General features: G+C 38.9%; 1 protein-coding gene across 2 annotated transcripts in view; it reads left to right on the top strand.

Moving 5' to 3' along the window:
- The window catches only part of lrch4 (leucine-rich repeats and calponin homology (CH) domain containing 4), an 83,353-nt gene that overhangs the window by 58,580 nt on the left and 7,020 nt on the right, over window positions 1-17,753 (top strand). For both annotated transcript variants that reach the window (XM_042511805.2, XM_042511804.2), the window contains exons 7-17: window positions 275-389; window positions 498-607; window positions 700-752; window positions 6,523-6,681; window positions 8,036-8,104; window positions 8,280-8,334; window positions 8,459-8,522; window positions 9,859-9,960; window positions 11,930-12,027; window positions 13,220-13,357; window positions 15,076-15,153. In XM_042511805.2, coding sequence (XP_042367739.2) covers window positions 275-389; window positions 498-607; window positions 700-752; window positions 6,523-6,681; window positions 8,036-8,104; window positions 8,280-8,334; window positions 8,459-8,522; window positions 9,859-9,960; window positions 11,930-12,027; window positions 13,220-13,357; window positions 15,076-15,153 — 1,041 coding nt within the window. The remainder of the gene's footprint in view (window positions 1-274; window positions 390-497; window positions 608-699; window positions 753-6,522; window positions 6,682-8,035; window positions 8,105-8,279; window positions 8,335-8,458; window positions 8,523-9,858; window positions 9,961-11,929; window positions 12,028-13,219; window positions 13,358-15,075; window positions 15,154-17,753) is intronic.

Below are 17,753 nucleotides of genomic sequence, written 5' to 3'. Positions count from 1 at the left end.
TGTCCACGCTCCCTGCAGCCAGAGATCAACATAGATGTTCCACAAAATATCATGCACAGTGCTGTAGGAAACCATCAGACAAACCCTGATGCATGATATATGTATTTTTAGATGTGCCTGTATGGCTCATCAGCAAGCTGACAAATGTTAGAAATCAGGTCAATGATTTAAACATGACTCCAAACAGCCAGCCTACAGTATTCTATAGTGTGAACAATCAACTACAAATCAATGAGCCAGTTCTGTGTGTGTGTGTGTGTGTGTGTGCATCCAGTCAGCAGATGACTTTTCTGAGCGTTCCCTCCGCATGGCTGAGGTCAGCAGAGACCAGAGGAACCTGGAGGAGGAGGAGGAGGAAGAAGAGGACAGAGCTCTGGTAGCTAACAAAGGTGAGGAAGGACACATGTAATTGATCCTGTGTTACGTAAAATGTATCGTTCTCTCTGACTCACAAAAAGCAGATTTGAAATCTTGAGACTCTTTGACACTGTTTGCAGTTAATGGAGAGGCTGAGCATGTGGACTTCATTGACAACATTGTAACAGAGGAAGAGGAAGAGAAGATGAAGATAGATCCACCCACACCTCCTCTCACAGAACCTCCTCTGGTACTATCACTCACAGGCTTACCTGCAGTTGTGTCAGATGTTGCTCGACGTGTTGCCTGGTATGTTAAAGTTATTGTGTCACTGATTTCCAGGAGCAGAAGGAGAGCTCTGCTCCGTCCCAAAGCCAGGACTCAGCAGTGTGCAGGTAAGTCAAGTCAAGCAAGGACGAGACGTTAAATGGTTTATGGGAAGTTTTCTATAACACAATGGTGCTGGGCACCAGTAATAACCTCTACCAAGGGCTCATTTGTTTACAGTTCTTGTGTCAAAGTTTTCCAGTCTATTTGAAAAGCATTTCCATATCACCTCTAACTCTAGCCTCATTCCCACTGCACAAAAAACCTGCTTACACCCGCTAACATCTGGCTTTTTAATGCAATGGGAATGCTTACAATCAGCATTCACACCTGGGTCAAATGACTCTGCAGTAGGTGCAGGTTTTTATTGCCTCCGGTTTGGATTGGCATTGATGGTTACGCAACAACCATGTGAATGCGGTAATTTCAGCCCTGTAATCAGCAAGACACAGTGATGCGCTGTTATTAATTACTGTCCATTTCCCCCTAAGCGGTGCTAAAACACCAATCCAAATACTTCTGCAGCAAGTTTGAAAGGGGAACTTATTAAGTAAGAGATAAATAACGAGAAGAAACCACTGAAAAGTTTTCAAAGACCTCAGTTCCTGCTGATGTCTACTGTTTACCTGTTCTCATGCCTGTCCGTGACATCGTAGGGACACACCATCAAGACAATGCGCGCACGCATGCACACACACACACACACACACACACACACACACACACACACACACACACACACACACACACACACACACACACACACACACACACACACACAGTTCAGCTGACAGAAAGGCCGAATTGCTCTGCTAAGTTCAGTGGCAGTGGGAATACAACCATTTAGCAGGTTTACCTGTGTTTAAAAAAACCTGTGTGCACCCACTTATTGTGGTGGGAATGAGGTATCTGCTCACATTGGTTCTGTTCAACTCTTCATCTCAACTCAACTATGTGTTAGTTTCTCTGGATGGAACCTGTGTACTCAAGCACTCCGAGTGACAAAGACAAACGAGCTTTTATCACTTTTCTCTCTCTTTTTCCGTCCGTCTTTCACAAGGTCACTTCACAGCATGTTTGCAGAGCTGGGAAAAGTCAACAGACTGCTGTACTCATTACTTGCAATGCCCCTCACACTCTGCAGGTTGAGTGCTGGTTGCTGCTGTTATTCCCGGAATGTAACTTGCGCTTTCTTTACATTTATTAAATTATAGTGAAATAACATAGTCAAAATTTCTACACATGCCTGAAAGCTGATAAAAAACAAAGTGTGTCAGAGGGAGTGTTAGAGCAAAACCACCTATCAGTACATTCCAGGTGTAATACAGTGCTCAAAGAATAAGTGATGACTCACTGAAGATTTAATAATCAATTAAACATGTAAGTCAGTTCGAAGAAAAGAAAACATTTACAGGTTCCAGCCTCTTAAATGTAATGATAGTAAGATAATTGTCTCTTAGGTAGTTATGGTTACAGCAAGGGCTTATGGTTATCGTTAGGGGTTAGGGTTAGGGGGTAGGATACTAGAGTATGACTTTTTTTATTTTGGTCAACATACTGTTGTCTCATACTCTCTATTTTTTTTTATGCAATTTTGGTCAGTTTTAATTTTGATAGCCAAACACCTGTTTACAGATAACTAAACAGTTAATTTTAACGAAAAGAAAAAACCCCACAAACTTGCATGAAATACCTTTCTTTTTTAGCCCAGTGCTCCATTGACTCTGAGCTTTAGCGGTGCATGTCAAATTCATTAATTGTTTCCATTTAATGGTGGTAAAATGTTGATGTTTGTATTGTAAATGCCTTTTTTCACATTTTTGTTTGCTTTGCCAACAGCGGACAGCAAGCAACTAGCTAACAAATGTGGCATGAATTCATTATTTACTTTGTTGTTGTACAGCATAGCGCTAATAACACAACTAAATAGAAGAGTGTCGATTAATGGTTACACTGTAGGTTCTTTAGCTCAACACCTTAAAGCTCCAGTGTGTAGGATTTACAAGTTACAAGGTAGATTAGTCCCTAAATCCTGCTACATATTTGGAGTAGAAGGAGGTGTTGAGGAGTCTCCCAGCCTGGGAAAAGCTGCCCTGTAGTCTGGTGGTTCAGCAGTGGATACTTGTGTATCTTTTTCCAGATGTCAGCAGGGTGAACAGACTGGGGCTTGGGTGGCTGCTGTCTTTCTGTATCCTTTGGGCTCTGTGCAGACATCTCACTTCAACAGGGTCACTGATGCTCTGTAGATGGGAACCAGTGATGTTCTGGGCAGTTTTAATCTTCCTGTCCTGGGCTGTGCACGAACCGTGCCAGTTGGTGATGTTTCCAGTCAGTATGCTTTGTATTGCTCCTCTGTAGAGGTTAACCAGGATGTTGCTGTGGAGTTTAGCCTTCCTAAGTTTCTTTAGTGCCTTTTCTGTGCTTTTATAACCTGGGTGGTGATGTGTGATGACCAAGATAGATTCTCAGTGATAGTAATTCCAAGGAACTTATAGAATGGTGAAGGGATGACGTATTTTTGTAGGCCAACCAGGAAGTTAGCATCACACTGGTACCTTTGTCAAAAATCTTACAGTATTTTTGATTATCTCCAAAAATAAGCTCTGTGATCAATACAGGTTTATGAGACTTAAAAGTTTTGTTCAGCATGGTAGTCTTCACAGATGAACACGTCTCTGTGTTTTGAAGCTTAAATGAAATCACCTAAGCAAAAAGCTGTTGTTAGTCTATAACCCAACAATTTTGTGGTTGCATGACTTGAACGTCACAACTACAAACACTGTAAAACACGTCAAACACAACTTAAAAATTTTATGAACAGATAAATCTACAAGTTCGAGCACGACTCTGTAAAGCTGTAAAGGCAGACAAGTGGGGTGAATGAGTTTCTGTGTCCGATGTCTAATGTCCCAGACAAACACTGTAGTCCCATTTAGCCATTTGTTAGCAACCGCCTTTTTTAAAACCTTAAAAGTTCAAAAATAGGGTTTATACGAGTGTATTTTATGTTGCAGAACAAAACGTCTAAATATCTGTAACCTGTGTTAACCACAGACCTTATTCAAGACATTTTACCGAAAACCCAAAAAAAACCAAAGACTTTGAGACGAGGCAACCGGAAGAGCAAGAAGGTTAACGGACTTCCGCTTTTTAGGACTCATTATTTCACCACTCTGTAACTGTTCACCTGCTCCACTGATGTAGACAGGGGTGTGTGTCTTTGCCTCCTTCTTTCTAAAATCAACAATCAGCTCCTTGATTTTACTGACGTTGAGCAGTAGGTTGTTCTCTGTGCACCGCTCTGCAAGATTGTTGATTTCCTTCCGGTTTGAACTCTCGTTGTTTGTAATACGAATGATGATGGTGGTGTCGTCCGCATACTTCACAATTGAGTTCATCTGATGTCTGGGAGTGCAGCGTGAAAAGGAGGGGGCTGAGCAGGGAGATACATTTGAAGAAATGGAGTATAATATTCATAATTTTGTTTTCACTAGTGAATAATCACTTGAAAATAAAACTTTTTATTTTAGTGAGGTCGGAATGAGCTGTTTTGTATCTACAAAGGAGATGGATTCTATTGTGTTTTGCACCTATGCGTGTAGACGTGGATGCTGCACTGACGGTGGCCACATCACACTCCTGACACTTCAGAGAGGGGCCTGATTCTCCTGCCTGCTCTGCCTGCAGTGAACACAGAGTTTACATCCATATGAGGTCCTCCTACTTGTTAGACTGTCTCCTGATCTACCTTTGTCTCATTATTGTTATAGGAGCTACCAGAGTTTATTCTAATACACGAGGCGCTACCAGTAACACAGAGCGATAGATACAGTAGGATTAGGCCAATCACAGTGCAGTTTGCTCCAGATGACATGTGCCATACATAAGCGGATACAAAGCGTCAGCTCGTCTTCCAATTGGTGGACAAGACCGAAACAAACCTCTGACCTCACCAAAGGAACTATGGGAATCCAATATGGCGTTTATCATCGATGCTAATGTACTTTTATCATCGAAGTATGAATTACATATGGACGGAAGACACCCAGATCTGTCATTATGTATTTATTAAACAAGGTCCCGTAAAAACAGCCGAATTCCAGGGCTGGATAGAAAGGCTTCTAAAAGAGCTACGATGCATCAGAGTCATCCCTCTGAACAGCACAGCCGGCAGCTTTCACTGGCAAAAAGAGTAAGATGATCCGGCAAATGGGCTCAAAATTATTAAGACTTTTCTAAATGATAAAAATTTTAGAGGGTCTATAATCGATGTTTAGGATTTTTGAATCGATTCTGAATCGTTAAAAATGAGAATCGATTTTTTTTCCCCCACCCCTAGTGGATGGTGTCTCAAGCGCCAACATTAAAACATCTTAACCTCTGTCTCAGCAGCTACATGTTCTTTGAGATGTAGTGTAACAGCAGCAGTAGTCAGGTTCCCGCCCTGTAAGTGCTGAAGCCCAGCGTACAGTTTTATCATGCTGCTTTGTTGTTCTATAACAAAGATAACTACATTGTTGGCCGTCAGTGTCCAAGCAGTCCCACTGGCTACATGTCAGTATGAAAGAGCACAGAGCCATTGTTCTCAGCCTCTGGGGCAACAAGCAGCATGCTGTCTCCTACAGCTCTCACTTTTTATTAATCACTACCATTCACTCCACACTTGGAGCCTCATTAAGCCTCATATAGCCGACATGACTGAGATGTGTTGACTGTACTGCCCGTCTGTTCCTCCTGACTGAGGAAGAGTTAGTTTTAACTGTTGCTGTTACTCTGTATCTCCTCTACAGACTCTTCACAATCAGAACAAACGGATGTTCCACATCTCACTTCCTTTGGGACTCCTAATAATAGAACACAAAGACTTAAAATGGAAACTCGACACACACTTTCTAAACCAACTTTTACACTGAGGAGAGATTTCACACACATCAGCCTTTAGAGTCAAGCAGAAAATCACTTCAGTAGACTTGATTTCATGTAGTGTCTTTCTCCTGCTCTCATTTTTAATCGTTAAACTGTTTGCATCGAGCTGATCTTCACCCAGTGTGCTACTTTCTGTGGTATGGACCCACCTGCATACTTTTTTATCACACTGAGTTTTTTATTTTTATTTTTTTTGGACCCATTTAACCAAAACTACCATGCCTTTTGATCATGTTGTGCTGTTACTCAAATGTATGTGTTTTCTGCACAGTGGGTTTGCTCTGTGCTTGGTCAGGCTGGTTGTGGAAAGATGGATAGATTGGTAGTATTGTTGTGTTCTGTTGCCTGTGACAATTTGGACTCCTTTTTGTAGCATTTGGAAATTTCCCTCAAAAAGCTACTAAAGCCAGTGACAGTAATTACCATACTTTTCCCCTCTTGTTTTCAGTTTTTTTTTATTTATTATTATTATTATTATTATTTATTATTTATTTATTCATTTTAACCCTTAAGTCACCATTTACTGACTTGTCAAAGCCCTCTTCTCCTCTATTAAGAGTAGCTGTGTTGACCACTGACTTTAAGAGGAAAACAGATTTGTTGCAAACGTCCAAATTGCATTTTAGTTATTTTTCATGGTTTGATTTCACATAAACTTTAACTTGTGACACAGACTTGAACAAAGACACACACAGTTGCACAAGTTTAAGGTCAAAGTTTGTCTCATTATATCTCAAGTCCATCCTGGGGCCAAAAGTGGAGTTGACAATAAACTGGCAATTAAAATAAAATGAATAAATAAATAAAAAAGTGGGTTTTTTTTCAACAAAAAACTACAACAATACAACTTACAACAATAAAATATTTAATTCTTATTTGAATCATTGACATCCTTCTTTTCGTCCTTTGCAGGTCCAGCCTTCATGTGGAGGTGGTCTCCCCATCATCGTCCTCCTCCTCCTCTCCTCTGTCTCCCTCCAGCCCCAGCCTGGAGGAGCGCAGGAGGCCGGGCACCCTGTTCATCTGGCAGGAGAGAGAGCGTCTGCAGCAGCAGCAGAAAGAGAAGGCCAGGTCAGGACTCGCTCTGTCAAACTAATGTGCTGCTTCATTTACAAAAGCAAACGTTAGTGTGAAAGCTTCATAGCAAAGTTCACTGCAGACAGAGGACCCAGCTGGTAATTTTTGTTTTTAAAAACATTCTAAGAATGTTATAATGCAAAGTTTTGGTCATGTTTTGAGAAGCAAGTTTTCTTTTAGTTCCCAGAATGTTCTTCTTAAAGTTAGGGTAATGTTCTTGACAAACATCATAAAAATGTTAAGATGTTTTTTTTTTTTTTGTTAACATTTTACATTACAGGAACATGTCATTTAAAAAAAGTTCAGTAATCTCAGGCCTCAATAACATTTTTCTGAATCCCAGCAAGCAGAAAACGTTCTCACAACACTGGCTAAAATTACTTACAACTTGCAATAATGTTTTAAAGAAAACATTTAATCTAATGTTCAAAGAACCTTTTAAGGATGCTTATCATGTCAAATAATGATCCTGTAAGGTTAAATACTAAGAGGTAACATTATAACTGCAACACTCAGTTATTAGATATTTTGGTGATGTTTATAGGTGACAGATCAGAGAATGTTCTTTCATAAGACATTCCCGCAATGTTGCATGAGAGCAAAGGAAGAACAGGTTGAAAGCAACAATCAGAACAGGTTATTGAGCCCTGAGATTTCAGGACATTTTTTAAATGAAAATGTAAGGCGATATTTACCCAAAAAAAAAAAGAAGAGTTAACATTTTTTTGATGTTTACAGAGAATGTTACCCTAAAAAGAACATTCTGGGAATTGAAATGAAACTCTGAAAACATTTATAAAGCATTGCATTGGTTGCAATCTCAGAATGTATTTGAAACCAAAAATTGCTAGCTGGGGATGTTGCTTTGAAACTGCTCTGGCTTTGTTTTCATGTAACATATTGGGAATGTTTTCTAAAAGAACATTCTATGATCTGTCCCCTCTCAACATCACCAAAACATCCTCAGAATGTTGCAGTTATAACGTTACGTCTCAGTCAGAATTTAACCTTATAGGAACATTGTTTGAAATGATTAACAACCTTAAATTATTCTTTGAACATTAGATTAAAATGTTTTCTTGAAAACATTATTACAACTGGGAGGTAATGTTGTGGGATTGTTCCCTGCTGGCTGGGGAAAGCGCCTGATGGCGTCTCAGGACAGGTTCAAAGTGCATGATGGATTGGACACAGAAGTTCGATACAGAGTCAGTGTGAGCATCTGTCATGTGACAGCAGTTTGTGCTCCACACACGCAGCAAGAAGCAGCTCTGTCTGTCAGAGGCTACTCCCTTCTGTCTGTCAGCTCTAATTATACGCTCTCCATTTCCAAACTCTAATTTTGCAGTTTGCTGAAGTCATCCACTAAAACAGGAAGTAATGTGGCCACAGCAGCACAGACAGGAAGCAGCTCAGCGTAAGTATGGCGTGTTAGATAGAAGGCAGAGCAACAGCAGAGAGACACATGACTTTCCTCCCTTCCATTCATCTGTGCTTTTTTTTCACTGTGCTGAGGTATGCATGGAGGGAAGCTTGAGGGGATGGTTTTGGTTTTGTGTGAGGAATAAATCTGGGTGTGTGTCTCCCTCTAGTGGCGGCTCTCCAGAGAACAGCAACTCTGTGTCAGGCCTCCGGCAGCGATGTGCAGTGAGTACTGCCTCTCATTCCAGCAGAAAACATAGCTGATGGCTGCACAGCTGGACTGTGTTTCACCGCTGAAAATGTCAATTGTGTTCCTTTTTTTTTTTTTTTACTTTTTTTTTTTACTCAGAGTGCTGATCAGATGAGCACAGTGTTCTCCTCAACTCTTCTACAACGCTCTAGCAGCAGAACAGGTAGACACACACACACACACACACATTTCTTTTACTACTTTGAAATCTGAGCAAATTGGCATATTTATATCTTCTGAAAACATGGGGAGAGGGCAATGCACATAACCCAAAATATAGCAAGAAATTTAAAAAAAAAAGACAGGAAAATTGAAATGAGATTAAAATCACTAATGTGATTAAACATTCCTGACAAACACTGTAGTACCATTTAGCCACTTGTCAATAACCACCGTTTTTAAGACACCTAAAACATTCAAAAATTGGTTTTATACGGACAAATTTTATGTTAACCACAGACCTTATTTAAGGCGAAAATCCAAAAAACCCAGAGACTTTGAGACAAGGGAACCGTAAGTGCAAAAATGCCAACGGACTTCCGCATTTTAGGACACAGTTAGGGTCTGCTTCCTTTGAAGGACACAGTCTTCTCGGTCTTCAGAGGCAACTCTTTTAAAGGCATCTCTGAAGGCTGCCTCAGCAGTTGTTAAACGGGACGGTCTAGCCTTTAGGAGGATTTCCTGGCTGGTCATCAGACGTTCCCGCCCTTACCCTTACATCACAATTAATTTCTGCTGCCCAGGCTCACGTGCAAGAGAGAGAACGACAGAAAGGAAAAAAGTACGAAAGACAAACAAAAGAAACACTCTGATCGTTGTCTCTGCTCTGTGCTGCCACAATGAAAAATTTTCTGAAGACTGAGCAGGGGGCGCAATGAATCTGGGAAGTGGAAAGCCGCGAAGGATAGTAGCGGTGTATCCTCCAAAAAGAGGGAAAAGAAGGCCACATTTGTGGGCTGCATGTGAAGGAGCCATTGAATTGGAACAGCCTTTGCGCGCTGTTGTTAGGTAATCGACCTTCAAATGCAGCCTCCAAAGGATGCAGACCCTGAATTGGGACACAGCTATTACTTCACCACTCTATTGGCCTGAGGCCTTGATCACATGACTGTATCACCTCAAATAGTTTTTACATATGTACTTGAAAATACAGTCATATATAGTCAAACTATAGAAAAAAAAAGAATTTATGTATGTATGTGTGTATGTATATATGTATATATTTTTGTGTATGTATATATATATATATATATATATATATATATATATATATACTGTAGTTCCATTATATTTGAGAGAAGGCAGATATCTCCAACACTCCAGCACCACAGCTGAGGAACTAAATGTATGTTTTTGATTTTCGGATCAACTGTCCCTTTAAGTTCATGTCCATTTTATTTCAAACTCGTCTTCGTCAAGTCATCTCAGTGGTATAAAATATACTATGTGAGTTTGTCTTACATATTCCACCTGCAACACTGACCTGATGTTTGTGTTAGATGTCCCGTCCTCCCCGAAGACGTCCCCGCCACCTGGTCAGGCCCAGAGACCCAACAGTTTCCTGTTCCGTGCATCGTCCCGCAGCAACATCAAACCCGCAGGTACACACACAACACAACACACACACTTATGAAAGGCTGAAAGAGCAACTAACGTCGTAGAAACGACTTGTGAATACAACATTAAAATGTGTACAGTTTTAACGTCTTAACACAAAAACATAACCAGGTTAAAACCTAGTATTTAACCCTTTTCCTTTAGGGAATTCTTAACTATCACTAAGTAAACTGAAGACATATTTTAGGGATATTTCATATGATGTTAAATTCATAACAATAACATTATAGAAGAACAGATAAACTGTACAAATAACCCAAATGCTTAACAGCAGGAAGTTTGTGTTAGATGAGCAATAATGATGGATTTTGAGCAGAATATTTCCTGTGAATATTAGATCAGAGATGAGCTTTCCTGATATTTGAAACTTTTCATAGGATTAATTAGTAGTTTAGTTTAGTTAGTAGTTTAATAGTTTTAATTACAGTGTTTTATTACTGTATTTGATGTAAACATTTCCTCTCTGAAATCCTGTTGTGTTTTTCTCTGAAGAAATATGATGCATATGTAGGCCACCGCTAACTACAGCCCAAAACGTCACAGGGACACCAGTATTAAGTGGAAATCCATGATAAAGAAAATACAGCCTGATACATGGCTGCCTGCTGCTTCTTAAAACTCTGTAGCAGACTGATGGAACAAGCCCGTGACTATGCATGGTGACACCTAATGGCTGAACTGCAGACACTACAAGCAGACAGATTTGGGAATGACTGATGTTGAAATTAACTGTAAGTTAACCCTTTAAAACTTGTATCGTCACCATTTTTTTGGTGTGCTGTATTTGGGCGCCTTTTACAAGCATTTAAACCTTTGAAACAAAAGAGAACTACTTAGATTTTATTTTTATTTTATTTTTTTATTTTGGGGGGAAAAAGCAGTGAGTGACTTGGCATAAAATGTTCTGCAAATTACAAAATGTATTGAAATTATATTATATATATATATATATATATATATATATATATATATATATATATATATATATATATATACATATACAAAATTTAGAACTTTTTTTAGGTTATTTCAAGTTTTTGCTCTTTTATATCTCTTTTTCATTTCCTTTTTTAAATTCAGGTAATTTTTTAGAAAAATTTAAAACTAAAAACTTTTTTTTTGGCTCATTTTTGGGTCGTTACTTATTAACGTGCTCATTGACTTCTTTCCATGTTTTTAACAGAAAAGCCAATTTTCTCAGGTTTCAAAAAATTAATGACAAGCATTTCAGGTGAGCCAAAGCTTAGCCTATCATTTTGGTTTGTGAGCTGTGCTATTCTGCAGCCAAAAAGCTGTTCTACTCGGAACAGTGACTGAGCTGGATAGAGGAAGCCGAGGCAAACAATGTAGGCTACAGAAAACAAAGTAGGCAGCAATAAACACAATAAATAATCTACAGGAAACGGTTAGTATCAGCAAGAGAGACAGAAACTTACACTCCTAATGAATCTCATGTTACAAGGTATTAGAGACATGTTGCAAAAGAGTTCAGGTGATGAAAGGTTGGTAGAGTTTTTTTCACATCTTAAATAAAAACAACATTGGAATTTAATGTACAAGCATAATAACTGTCCACATGCTAATCCAAAAGATGGTGACAATGCACCTAAAAGCTGTTTGGTCACCGCCATTCAACAACTAAAGAAGGAGCAACAGACATCCTGACACCCCTTATAAGACCACAGTGGAACACCCGTTAGCTGTGACAAGTACTTTTTTGTGTTGAAAATTTGACATCTTCAGGTGTAGAAAATCTACAAGAGATGTTGACGTGTCCATTTTTTTCATATTAAGACTCAAAAATATTGCATGTTTACACAACCAAACTGTGCGTATTAACACGCATTTTTCATGTCTTTTGTAAGGGGTTAGCTGCTCCTCTGGCCTTCCATACACACCTTCAGTCAGTCAGTGCTTCTGAAACCTTCCAACACTGTTTGTCGTCTGTTTCAGCATCGGCCTTTACACTGGGGGACTCTGGCAGAAGTGAGTCTCGCACAATGCTACGTTCTCCTAAAGAAGAGAGACCAGACATCATCCAACTACGCAAGGTAAACACACTGCAGTCACTGGGTGTTTCTTGTAAAATGTGTCAGTACCACTAATGGAAGCAGGTCAATTTCTTCTTTATGATTCAGATTTTATTGAGAATCAAAGAAAGATTACAACCAAAACAATAATTAAACATGACACGTACACAAAAACAAACTATAAAACTGAATTGCTAAAATTAGATAATAGTGAATTAAACTAAATACAGAAAAACAAAGCAAAACACACATACAAAAAAAAGTGCGTCCACAGTGCATGTAGTTAGCTACAGTCTGCTAGTACAGAGTCCTCCCTATATACATTTGTAGAGGAAACAGGGAGGACACATTGTCAGCAGCAATACATAACAGATAATATTCCACAGAGCCAGTCTTGTTAATTTGTATGTGCATTATGATGATCCTGCCCTGCTGAGCCGTGTCCATATCAGCATGATATCGCTCCCATTTCAGCGATAGAGATGCACCTTGTGGAGTAACCTTAATGAGAGGTTTTCAAGTGCAGCAAGTTTGCCGAACTGTCTGTGAAACACGTCAATTTCTAAACATTTCCCATTTATTGCACAAAGGTTTTTATGCTGGCATGAGGTGGTATTTCAGGCAGGTTGAAAAAGTCATATTTGGCAAAACTGCAATGAAAAAACTGTTTTTGGCTTTTCTAGGTCACATGATGTTATGGCTATGTGCTTGTAGGAACCGGCTCCCATGGGCATGATGTAGCAGGCGCTACAAGAGGTGTTATTGCATTGCATAACTCTTCAAATGTTGAGCAGAGCATCTGCAAGTTTTGGCTTTGGATTGTAAATAATGACGGCTTGTGCGGTGGCTGCAATAGAAATAAAGCTGCTGATGTTTTGAACATCCATCCCCATGCTTTTTGAAATGCTATCACCAGAGCAGAAGTCACTCAGTGGAAACAGTCATGTAGCAATTGTGTTTTATTGACATTTTTTATTGACGTATTCCTCCATTTTTGTACAAATCTGAAATGGAAACCTGCCTAGCAACAGCTTCTTGTCAGTTTATTGAAGATTTTAGATGCTCTCATTTGAATTTGTGTGATGATTCTACACACATATGCCAGACATCATTGTGATAATCCTGGGTTTGAACACTTTGAGTCCTGTGGTTTAAATACTGTGTAAGAAGCTTTTTAATATCCATAATCCTGTCTTCATGTCCTCCTCCTCAGACTCTGGAGTCTCGGCTGAAGATCACTCTACCAGAGGACCTGGGTGAGGCCTTATCCAACGGCACAGTCCTCTGCCAGCTGGTCAATCACATCAGACAACGCTCCGTGTCAATCATCCACATTCCCTCCCCAGCAGTGGTGAGTCCTCTCTGCCTGTCACACAGCAGTTAGAGAATGATTGTGTCACCCAAACACAGTGATGAAGCTCTTATTATCTGTTTATTCCTCTTAAGTCGGATGATTTTACTGTAGTACTAACATTTTTAAAGAACTAATGCCATAATGCTAGGAATGATGTTTTTGGGTTGGTGGTCCGTCCATCTGTCTGTCCCATTCTTGTGAATACAATATCTCAAAAACACCTTGTGGGAAGTTCTTCACATTTGGCACAAATATTCACTTGGACTCAAAGATGAACTAGTTAGATTTTAGTGGTCAAAGGTCAAATGTCAAGGCCACTGTGACCTCCTCTTTTTTATTCTTGTGAACACAAAATATCAAGAACACTGAGAGAATTTCTTTCTTCAAATTTGGCACAAACAACTTATTAGATTTTCACATACCGGGTCGCAGAGTATAATCCTTTGAAAACGCCAGCCCTTCTGTCATCATGTAAACTGGAAACATGTGGATCCTGTGAGAACGCTGACATCACAGATGCACTTTGCAAAGGGGCATGGTCTTCTTCTATGGTGTCATTTCAAAGGTGCGCTGCTAACTACTGGCCTGACATTCATACTACAGCGTTTTTGGGTGTTTTTGCAGATCTGTGTACATGAGATGCGTTCTCACAATGAATATCATATGAATGCAGATTTTTTTTTTTAAAAGCAAAGGAAAGACTTTTCTACTTTTAGCCAAGCCCTCAAATACAAGTCTGTAAATACTGGACGTATCCACGGTGACACCTCATTGAGTTGTGGACTGCTGTTTGAAGCCCCAAGTTCAGCATTTTGGCCATTACCATATTGGTCTTTGGAGCCACAATCCACAGATCTCTTAAAATCAAAAAAGTACCAAATACAAAATTAAATAGTACAAAATATTAAAGGTACAGGAACTGCATCCATCACGTGTAACATATCACAGGAAACAACTGTGTTAGGTTTGTGAATCCAGTAAGCCTCTCTGCAGAGCAGCAAGTTGACAATTGACTTGACAAATGTCCCCCTTTAGGACAGGGGGACACTGTCCTAAACTTTGTGTTAAAAAAAAAAAAAAAAAGTTTATATGGTGACATTGTGAAAATCATCCATGTGTACATGGATCTGTAAAATGACAAACCACAGAAGAAGACCATGTGCCTGCACAGAGATGTTCTACAGAGCGGTGAGTATTAAACAAGAAGACGATGGTGAACACACACACGAGAACCAAAAGCTTTGTCTGGACAGATGATTACATGGGACTGTTACTTCAAGTGGCCCTGGACTATAAAGTCCGCCATTGTTATTGTCGTCCTCCTACTCAAACAAGGTTGTTTGTCTGAAACGCAATGCGTGAAGTGCAGCCGCGACGTTGCCGTTCTCACAGGATCTGTGCATTGCCAATTTACACGCCGACAGAAGGCATTTTCAAAAGTTTACACTCTGAAATCCAACTCAAAAGTTTGTGTTTTCAGACCTCAGACATCATGACCTGCAAAAGCCCTTTGGCCTTTCTGTCAGTTACTCAGCATCTTATCTCAGGAACAGAAGGAGAGACATTTATTCAGATAGTGAATTGGTGACACTAGTCTGTAAACTGTGCTGACTGTAGAGATCTTCTGTGCTGTGGGGGAACATGTGTGTGAAGCATTCATGTTTTCACTGACATGGATGGAAACTGCAACTTGACTGGTCTGATCTTATTTTCAGCCAAAACTGAGCTCAGCAAAGTGTCGACTCAATGTGGAAAACTTCATTGCTGCTTGTCGCAAACTGGGAGTCCCTGAGGTAATGATTCTCACTCTCCTGTCCTTCATCCTGCACAGTTTACACACTTCTATACATCCACGTTTCATGTACTTCCTAATAACACAATGTTTAACTCTTAGGGCCCACTTTAATATTATACACACTCGCAATATTTTGATTTTGATTTTGATTAATTATTTTTTAACCAACATCAGGCCTAATCATGAATATCAGATATTCATTAATTTTCAGAATTTTAACCCTTTATATGCAAGGTTCTTTTTATGATGCCACTACATTTTAGATGAAAAGAAAAAACTGAAAAAATGTGTTACTTTCAATATATTACATGCTAAGTAGATTATTCTTTTGATTATCAGAGCCTAGGATATGTGAATGATTACGGCAACATTGATATGTATACTTTTTATTTTGTGCAGTGTCAATAGTCACACTCATAATCCAGTTCAGTTCAATAGTTTGTCATTGCTATAAAAAATAATGAGATAATGTCAGAGCCATCACAGACATGGCATAGATCCTAGTGCAAATTGTGACAGTGCTACTGCTCTGCACACAAAATGTACTTCTAATTAAGATCCCATCTACAATGCATTATGAATGCATTCATGGTGAATAATAATAAAATTATAATGATTTATGACTGGATGGAATTTTCATAATAGCTGCTGATTTTAATCAAGTCATCCTTCCAGCTCCAAAGATGAAGCAGGATCAAGGACAAAAGTTTGACAAAAATTTTGTTTTTCAAACTTGGTTTAAAAACTGACTAATAAATCTACCTTCTACACTCATAAACACACATAATGCTTACTGATGCACTACATCAATAGTCATAATCAATTATAGATGTGATTTATAAGTGGCAAGGGTCTTGTGGATGCTTTGGACTTGTTATAAACTAGAGGCTGAATGCTGGGGCTTATAATGCATCAATGCATTTATACTCACTTACTCACACATCAACAATTAACTGTAGTAAGGACTCATTGTGTTATATAACAATACATGCTGTATCATAAGTTATCAGTGTATGTGTTAAGTAAAGTAATGTACATACTGATGTCTTTCTAATAATGTATGCTTCATCATAATGCTTCATTGTAGGTGTTAGTTACAAGTTTAATCATTTCCATGTATTTATAAGAACATATGCTGCGTCATAAGTTATTAATGCGTACCATTCACTAGAATACTTAGAAAATGCATTAAAAAAGACTGAATTCTGACAAGGTATCACAGAGTTTTTAGCCACAAAGTTAGATTTCACAAAGACTGGGGATCTTGCAGTGTCAGAGGTGGACAGAAACTGTTGCAGTCCTTTAAGTCCACAGTGAGTATGCTATATGCTGTAGGTAGCTAACCACTGTCCCCATACCAAACAGGCTATCTGCAAGCTAAGTTAGCCATATGATTTACGTAACATCTGAAGATTGCTAGCTCCACTCATATACATGGATACATGATATGATTTTTGAAGCTAGCAATTTAAAGTTCAAACATTCAGTTATCTTGCAGGCTAATAGCAAACAAAGCAGTAGCTAATGTTAGCTCACAGGTAGCTCTGAAATCCCTGGTGAGTATGCTGTAAGTCAGCAAGCTACCACTGCAGGGGCCTCCTGCAAGTTAACTTCAGCTACTGGATTGTTTACCATTAGCCTGCAAGATAACCATATGGTTCAACTTAAGATTGCTTGCTTCAAAATTCATATATCAAGTAATCATGTTTTTTGAACCAAGCATCTGCAGCTAAATCATACAGTTAGCTTGTAGGCTAAGAGCAAATATCCCAGGGGCCACTCAGCTTGCAGATAGCCTGTTTAGGATGGGGACAGTGTTTAGCTAGCTAGGTAGCTACAGCATATAGCATAACTAGCATAACTGTGGATTTCAAGGGCTGCAACAGTTTCTGTCCACCTCTGACACTGCAAGCTCCCCAGTCTTTGTGAAATCTAATTCTGTGGCTAAAACCTTTCTGACACATTGTCAGAATTCAGTCTTTTAAATGCATTTTCTAAGTATTCTAGTGAATGGTACACATTAATCACTTATGATGTGGCATGTATTATTATAAATGCATGACAATGATTACACTTACCACCTACAATGAAACATAAAGCATTAATCGTTATAAATGCATCAATATGTACCTCAGTTTATGTATAACTTATGATACAGCATGGATTGTTATAGCACAACGAGTCCTTACTATAGTTTATTATTGATGTGTGAATAAGTGATATATTTGTAATGCATTATAAGCCCCAGCATTCAGCCTCTAGTTTAAAAGAAGTCAAGAGCAGAAGTCAAATCTATAATGGTTTATGGCTATAAATATAGTGCATCAGTAAGCATTATGTGTGTTTATCGGTGTATTCATAAAGCATTATTAATGCACTATAATTAATCATGAATGCTGTCATAATGCATTATAGATATGGTCTTCATGGAAAGTGTGTTTTTTGCACTTAACAGTTTTTTGCACTTAACAGTTTTTATATAACAATTTAATTTCCACAGTGTATTTTAGACTTACTGTAGGAGCTGAGCTGTAAAGTCACTGATTAAACAAAAATACACAATCTTGCAAAAAATGTATGTCATATGCATGCTGTGTT

Source organism: Plectropomus leopardus, chromosome 23, assembly GCF_026936395.1.
Source record: "Plectropomus leopardus strain MGB_pleo_1.0 chromosome 23, ASM2693639v1, whole genome shotgun sequence".
NCBI classification, from domain to species: Eukaryota; Metazoa; Chordata; class Actinopteri; order Perciformes; family Serranidae; genus Plectropomus; species Plectropomus leopardus.
The sequence above is the reverse complement of the archived record's forward strand: the minus strand, read 5'-3'. Positions and strand labels throughout refer to the sequence as shown.